The sequence below is a fragment of the Lathyrus oleraceus genome, chromosome 2, assembly GCF_024323335.1.
Source record: "Lathyrus oleraceus cultivar Zhongwan6 chromosome 2, CAAS_Psat_ZW6_1.0, whole genome shotgun sequence".
In the NCBI taxonomy this organism is placed as follows: Eukaryota; Viridiplantae; Streptophyta; class Magnoliopsida; order Fabales; family Fabaceae; genus Lathyrus; species Lathyrus oleraceus.
This window is the reverse complement of record NC_066580.1, coordinates 276487328-276496026: the sequence shown is the minus strand read 5'-3', so window position 1 is coordinate 276496026 and position 8699 is coordinate 276487328. Positions and strand designations below refer to the sequence as shown.

The following is an 8699-nucleotide window of genomic DNA, read 5'->3' as shown; positions in this document are numbered from 1 at the left end:
GCTCTGACTTCCTTATTGCACCATAAGGATACGTAGGCACGAGATTGCGAGATCTTGGCGAGCACACTAATAAAAAAACCTCCCATTTCCCCTTCCCGAGGTCTTCATCCATATTTATCATCAACTCTAATTACTCGAAGAAAGCAAATAACATTTAACTAACATTCAAATAGCAAATTAGACTAAAAGGTTCCCGTTGAGTACAACGGACGTGAGGGGTGCTAATACCTTCCCCTTGCGTAATCGACTCCCGAACCCGAATATGGTTGCGACGACCATTATTCTATATTTTTTAAAAGGTTTTATCGATATTTTCCTATTCCTTCATTGGGATAAATAAAGTTCGGTGGCGACTCTGTTCGAACTAAATTTTTCCGCGACCATCGCGAGGAATCGCATTTTTCGAGATGCGACAGATGGCGACTCTGCTGGGGACCCGCTCCAAGCAAGAGAGAGCAAGCCTAACTTAATCAATTTGCTATGAATGTTAAAATACCGCTTTTTATTTGCTTCTTTATATCTTGTTGTATTATTTATGCTATGTGATTTATTCTGCTATTATGTTGGGTGATCTATGGTTTCTGACACATGTTGTGAGATAAGCTCCGTACCCGAGCTTTGAGAAAAACTTAGAACCTGGAGTTGTGTAGTATTGAACCGGGGGGTGTACACCTCATTGGGACAATACGAGAACTCCACCTAGAGTAGATCTGTTCAGAGTTTCCATCATAATATGGCTAGCCCATCATTGCGAGGAAACGTTGAACATGGTCCATGACTCTGGGAACCTCATCTTAAACTGAAGTCTGTCTTCATGATTGGCGATCGTGTAGTATTGAACTGAAGGGTGTACACCCTGTTCGAACAATACGAGGATCCCACTTAGAGTAGACCGATTCAGAACTTCCATTTCAATGTGGCTAGCCCACTATTGCGATGGAAGACTGAACTTGGTCCATGACTCTAAGTTCTTATCATGAAAATGGATAACCTTAGGAGCAATCCTTGATGTGTGGGGTAAAAGACATAGAACCGTTGTTAAGTTGAACCTCGTGATATATGTGAAACCTGGATCCCTGTCATTGCATAAACATCATGTTGCATTCATTATGAGCATAGCAAAATCATTTACACACTTTTTATTTTCAGGGAATTTCAAAATTCTCAGTTAGTTAAGCATTCAAGAACAAATGGAGTCAGGAAAGAAAAAAACATTCCAAATCAAAGCTAAGGTACAGTGTGTGAAGAAGTTCATTGCATTCAGAGATGGGTTGACTAATATCCGTCGAGACGCATTCACACTCAAATATGGGAAGATTCTACACTTGTTGTCTGTACCAGTACAAAAGGATGCTATTACCGCACTAGCCCAGTTTTATGATCCACCACTCAGAAGCTTCCTCTTTAGAGATTTCCAGTTGGCCCCGACTTTGGAAGAATTCGGAAGAATATTGGACTCTCCTAAGCAGAAGAAGGGACCATACAGGGGGCTAGGTCAAATCCCTAACCCCGAAGAGTTGGCAGAAGTACTAGACATCCCAGTCAAAGATCTAACCCCTAACATCAAAATTTGGGGGAAGGTGCAAGGAATTCCACAAGAGTACCTGGAGAAAACTGCTCAAAGCTTTGCCAAAGCCCAGAAGTGGGAAGCCCATGATACTATTATGGCTTTACTTATTTTTGGATTGGTGTTATTTCCTAACATGGAGAAGTTAATTGATGTAGCAGCTATTAGCGTGTTTTGTGCCGTCAAGGTTAAGAATGAAGATCCAGTACCCGCATTCCTAGCAGATGTTTATCACATCTTGCACTTACGCTTTGAGAAGGAGGGAGGACTGATGTTATGTTGCATACCACTCCTTTACCAATGGCTTGTCTCTCATGTGTTCAAAGAGGTTGATACAATTGAAAATATGGATGGATATGAGTGGTCTCAAAAGCTAGTAGGACTCACTGAAAATACCATTATTTGGTATCCTCATGGCTTGAATGTGGGAGATACAATTACTAGTTGTGGAGAATTTCCGAATGTACCATTAATAGGGTCGAAAGGGTGCATTAACTACAACCCTATTTTAGCAATGAGGCAGTTGGGTTATCCTATCACATATAAGTCGGACGACCAGTTGTTAGAAGGTTTTGTGTTCCATGATATGGAGGATCCCGTTATGCTGAGAAGGGTTATCCGAGCCTGGGAGAAAATTCGCTTTAGAGGACAAGACAAAGGAAAGGGTGTCATAGGGGATAGAGAACCCTATCATCAATGGGTCACCAGAAGAAGTCTAGAGATCAAGCTGCCATTCATCCTCGATCCTCCAACTCAACCTTCACCACCAGAACCAATCCCTGTCTCCATGGAAGAAGTGGAAGCGTTGAGAGCTACTATAGCAAGACTTGGACGAGAAAATGAAGAGCTACAGACCAGCTTCCAACAAGTTTCAAATGAAAGAAATGAAATAAAGTGGGAACTAGAGAGGAAGAAGGCCCAGCTTGAAGCGACTGAGGAAAAGGTCGAAAAGGAAGAACATAAGAGAAAGAAAGTGAAGGTAGGCATGGAACAAGCTGATCACTGCCTAGAAACCATTAAAGAGCAGTTGAGACAAGTTGAGAAAGAATGCCAAAAGAATAAGCGATGGTGGCTACGAGCTACAGAAGAGAAAAAAGAAGTTAGAGAGATATTGGAGGCTAAAATACAAGATCTCACTATCTCCCTCCATAATGCTGAGACCCAAGCCGAGCACGAGCGCCGACTTAAGGAAAGAGCCCTTGAAGCTTCTCGAGTCACACCTACAACTTGGGCCGAGAAATGTCAAGAAGCAAAAGATGCTAGAGAAGTTGCTCAACATTGGAAAGATAGATTCGAGGCATTCCATCAAGACAATGTGATATGGCTAAGGGAAAGAGAGCAAGTCATTGAGGATTACGATACCTTTAGGAGAACTATCAATTTCTTGCAAGCGAACAAAGATGGGTACCGTGTAAAGCTCAACGGTTTGGTACAATTCTGCAACTGGACGACCCAAGAAATGCCTTGGAGGTTGAGAGAGGAAGTGGAAGGATTGGACCAACATGGCACACATCCCGCTGTAATCCATTTTGTTATGATGTGTCAGGGGATGGTGAAGAGGTTCAAGCTTGAATTAGAAGAACTCATAACTCGAAAGACTGCTGTGTGATTCTGTTGTTTTTCTTATATTCAGTTTAGTATTTGAGTTGTATCGATTTGGGAGGTTATGCCTTTGTACTCCGTACTTTAAACATTTGAATGGAGGAGGATGATCCTCATTTTTATTCCATGACTTTATGTTTTCTTCGAATGCTTAATATAACTACAATCGTGATGAAAATTCCCTGAAAATAAAATATGCATAACATTCGCATCCTCATGCATCACGCTTCATAAAAACAAAAAAACAAAAAACTTACCCAACCTTTTGCCCTCTATCCAGTAACGCTGACTAATCAACACCGGTACGAGACGCGAAGCAACTACAAGATGACGTTAGAGCAAGTGGAGGCTAACCAAGCTACCATGAGGTCAGACATCAATACGATCCAAGAGAAGATGGATCAACTGCTGGAAACAATGCTCGCCATCGCCCAGAGAGAGAGGATTACGGATGCAGAAACTGAGGCTAGAAGGAATGATAACCCATCAAGTCTGGTCCACCCAGACGAGAGCATCGTTCATGCCAAGAAGAGTCTGGTTCATATACCAATAGGGGGCAAAGGAGATGGAGATCGTGCAGAGCCTTCTGAGGTGCCTGCTCATTATGGGTCTGAAATGGGGGATGACCCATACGAAGCTTTCTATGTGCCTGATCATCCAAAACCTAAAATACTTCCAGACCCTGCCGCAGATAGGCTTCGTGCCTTGGAAAAGAAGATCAAAGCTATCGAAGGGAATAATATCTTTGGTGCCTCTGCCATGAACATGCGCTTGGTATCAAATTTGGTCATTCCGGCTAAATTTAAAACTCCTGATTTCGAGAAATACAAAGGCCAGACTTGCCCAAGAAGTCACCTAGTGATGTATATCAGGAAAATGGCTGCTCATACCGAAAACGACAAACTGCTCATACACTGTTTCCAAGATAGTTTGAGTGGAGCGTCTCTAAGATGGTACATGAGCTTAGAGCAAGGACGGATTCAAAGCTGGGAAGATTTGGCTGACGCATTTCTCCGTCAGTACAAATATAATTTGGATATGGCACCCGACCGAATGCAGTTGCAAGGGATGGCAATGAAAGAAAAGGAGTCCTTTAAAGAATACGCCCAGCGATGGAGAGAGTTGGCTGCTCAGGTAGAGCCACCATTGTCTGAAAAGGAAATGACTGGAATATTTGTGGACACGTTGAAGGACCCATTTTTTGATAGATTAGTGAGCAGCGCAGCATCCGATTTTGCACATCTGGTCACAATCGGAGACCGCATAGAAAAGGGTCTGAGGGATGGAAAGATTTCAGGAGCCGTGGCAACCTCTAGCGCACCGAAAAAGTATTCTGGAGGCTTCCAGAAGAAAAGAGAGGGTGAAACGAACGCTGTATCTAGAAGCTATAAGGGGAAGCAACAGGCTTCATATGGCGAAGTCGCTGCCGTGGTACCCATACCTTATCAACAACCCGTACAACAACAACCAATGTATCAACCACATCATCAACAACCTCGTCAACAACAGAACACAGCACCACCAAGACAATTCAAGCCAAGGCCTCCAAGAAGGCAACTTGACCCTCTACCAGTACCTTATAGCCAAATATTCCCATATTTGCAAAAGGAGGGCCTTCTGACACTGAGGGAGTTAAAACCGGCTGTCTTTCCATATCCACCCGGATATGATGCTAATGCCCATTGTGAATTTCACATGGGAGCGCCCGGTCATACCCTGGAGAATTGTTTTGCATTCCAAAATAGGGTACAAGACCTGATTGAAGCAAAAGTTGTTACCTTCACTCCGAGACGCCCGAACGTGAACACTAATCCCATGCCAACACATGGAGATGCTTCCGTCAGTGCCATTGAGGAGAGTGATAAGGGAGAACTAATTCTTAAGGTTGAAGAGATTCAAACCCCTATCACCATGATAGGGGCACAACTGCTAAAAAGTGGTCTAGTCCCAGAGGAGCTAGTCAATGATGAAAATGATAAAGGCTTGAGGAATTTTATACAACAAATGCTGGATCGAGGCGAGTTACAGATAAATCGTTGTGTCAAGAACAAGGGAGAGAAAGAGATAGCCGTCGTGGTGGACATCCCTTTTGATGAGGTTAATGTGGACATCCCTTATGATGAGGTTAAGGTGGAAATCCCTATAAACCCATTGGTGATAGAGTTCCCAGCGCCGTTCGCATATAAGGACGAGAAGGCGGTACCATGGATATATCAGCCCAGAGCTTTTAAGCAAGGGCAGGAAGACCGACCCGTGATAATCAATGAACCAAACATTACCTCAATTGTGGGGCCAGCCGGAATGACGCGCAGTGGCCGAGTGTTTGCACCAAGGGCTGTTGATGCTTCTACAAAAGCCAAAGGGAAAGAAGTTGCTACTCCTGTCCAAATTCATGTCCCTAATCGAGAAATGCAAGAAATGCATCTGTCGCCTAAAGCTGCGGTCACTCGAGAGGAGGCTGAGGAATTTCTAAGGATAATCAAAAAAAGTGATTATAAAGTGGTAGACCAGTTGAATCAAACACCTTCGAAAATCTCCATGTTATCTCTGTTGCTCAACTCAGAAGCACACAGGAATTCATTATTGAAGGTGTTAAGCGCAGCACATATCACGAAAGACATAACGATAGAACAATTTGATGACGTGATAGCGTGCGTAACCATTGGAATTTTTTTGGGGTTTAATGATGATGAACTGCCAGTTGAGGGAAAGAACCATAACAAGGCCCTACATATCTCCTTGAAGTGTATAGACACTATACTATCAAGGGTATTAGTAGACACGGGTTCCTCACTGAATGTCATGCCAAAAACCACTTTGATAAAGCTGCCGATGGAGGGGATGAATATGAAGCCCAGTACCCTGATTGTAAAAGCATTCGATGGCTCAAGACGAGCAGTGATAGGAGAGGTTGACCTACCAATCAAAATAGGCCCAACCTTTTTCAATATCACATTCCAGGTTATGGACATACATCCCGGTTATAGCTGCTTACTTAGGAGACCATGGATCCACTCTGCAGGTGCCGTCACCTCCACTTTACACCAAAAGCTAAAATTCATTACCAATGACAAGATGATTGTGATCGGAGGGGAGGAGGACATTTTGGTTAGCCACTTAACATCTTTCCGATATATCGAAGTGGATGGCGAGATAACCGAGACACCATTCCAGTCCTTGGAAGTGGTAAATATGATGGCTATCCAAAAGACATTGGAGACTCCGAAGTCAGGACCGTCCATGGCCTCGTGGCAAGGAGCTAAGGTTGTGATGGAAAGTGAAAGTGCTCAAGACTGGGGCAAGGTGGTGGAAGTGAACCAGAAGCGAGACAAGTTTGGGTTAGGGTATGACCCATCGTCAATTGAAGCCAGTAATCAACATGATAAAGAGCAAATTCCTCCTATGAAGGAAACATTCACCAGCGCTGGCCACATTTTTGGCAACCAGGTGGCAATGATCAATGCTGAAGATCACATTTTTGGAAACATTCCCCTTAAAGAAGAATGCTCTGCCGTCAAACAAAAGCTAAGAAGAACTCGACCGGACATGGCTCTCAAGATCAGAGAAGAGGTGAGAAAACAGTTTGACGCTGGTTTCCTGGAAGTCGCTAAGTACCCACAATGGGTTGCCAACATTGTACCGGTACCAAAGAAAGATGGGAAGGTCCGCATGTGCGTAGATTACCGAGACTTGAATAGAGCTAGTCCCAAAGACGATTTCCCATTACCTCACATCGATGTATTGGTAGATAACACAGCCCAGTTCTCTGTATTTTCCTTCATGGATGGCTTCTCTGGATACAACCAAATTAAAATGGATCCCGAGGACATGGAGAAGACCACGTTCATTACCCCTTGGGGCACCTTTTGTTACAAGGTAATGCCGTTTGGATTAAAGAACGTTGGGGCAACATATCAACGCGCTATGGTGACTCTCTTTCATGACATGATTCATAAAGAGATTGAGGTGTATGTTGACGACATGATTGCCAAATCCCAGACAGAAGAGGAACATATCACTAATCTGGAGAAACTGTTTGCTCGTTTGAGGAAGTTCAGGTTGAGACTTAACCCTAACAAATGCACATTTGGGGTCCGATCTGGGAAGCTTTTAGGCTTTATTGTAAGCCAAAAAGGAATTGAAGTTGATCCTGACAAAGTTCGAGCTATTCAGAACATGCCATCACCAAGAACTGAGAAGGAAGTCTGTGGTTTCTTGGGAAGACTGAATTACATCGCTTGATTTATCTCTCATCTTACTACCACATGTAAACCAATTTTCAAGCTTCTGAGGAAGAATCAAGGCGTGGAGTGGAATGATGACTGCCAAATAGCCTTCGACAAAATCAAAGAATACTTACAAGAGCCACCGATTCTGATGCCCCCTGCAGAAGGGAGACCCCTCATCATGTACTTAACAGTGCTCGACGAGTCCATGGGTTGCGTATTGGGACAACAAGATGAGACTGGTAGAAAAGAGCATGCCATATATTATCTGAGCAAGAAGTTTAACGATTGTGAGACCAGATATTCCTTACTCGAGAAGACTTGTTGTGCACTCGCATGGGCCGCTAAACGTCTTAGATAGTACATGCTAACTCACACAACTTGGTTGGTATCTAAAATGGATCCCATCAAGTACATATTCGAGAAGCCAGCTCTTACCGGTAGGATTGCCCGATGGCAGATGTTGTTATCAGAGTACGATATTCAATACGTTGCACAAAAGGCAATTAAAGGAAGCGTACTAGCAGACCATCTTGCCCACCAACCGTTAGAGGATTACCAACCTTTGAAGTTTGACTTCCCAAGTGAGGACATCATGGTTGTCAAGGATGCTGAGGACTCCGAACAAGAAGAAAATCTCGAACCAAAAGCAGGTTGGACTCTCATGTTCGACGGCGCCTCAAATGCAATAGGCCATGGAATTGGGGAAGTGCTGATGTCTCCCAAGAATTTCCATCTACCGTTCACTGCAAAGCTCTGTTTTACCTGCACAAATAACATGGCTGAGTATGAAGCTTGTATACTAGGGTTGGAAGAAGCTATTGAGTTAAAGATCAAGGTGCTAGAAGTATTTGGGGATTCCGCCCTAGTGATACATCAGATCAGAGGTGATTGGGAAACAAGACATGCCAACCTAATTCCATATCCGGATTACGTGCTGAAGTTACTCCCGAAATTCGACAAAATCACTTTTTCTCATATTCCTCGAGAAGAGAATCAAATGGCAGATGCTTTAGCAACCTTGGCTTCCATGTACAAGTTAATATGGCCCAACCATCAGCCTCACATTGAAATCAGGCGTTTTGATGAACCCGCGCATTGCCTAACGACATTAGAAGAGCCAGATGGTAAACCCTGGTTCTTTGACATCAAACGGTATCTAGAGAAGCAGGAATACCCGGAAGAGGCCTCCAGCCTTGACAAAAGGACCCTCCGGAGGCTAGCATCGAAGTTCCTCTTAAATGGGGAGGTATTGTACAAGCAGAATTATGACATGGTTTTGTTGAGGTGTGTGGACAAACACG

General features: G+C 43.6%; 1 protein-coding gene across 1 annotated transcript; it reads left to right on the top strand.

Moving 5' to 3' along the window:
- Positions 1-3496: 3496 nt before the first annotated feature.
- Positions 3497-7411, top strand: LOC127122892 (uncharacterized). Its single transcript, XM_051053167.1, has 3 exons — positions 3497-4184; positions 4383-6539; positions 7284-7411. The coding sequence occupies exons 1-3, from the start codon at positions 3497-3499 to the stop codon at positions 7409-7411; spliced, it is 2973 nt and encodes a 990-aa protein (XP_050909124.1).
- Positions 7412-8699: the final 1288 nt, after the last annotated feature.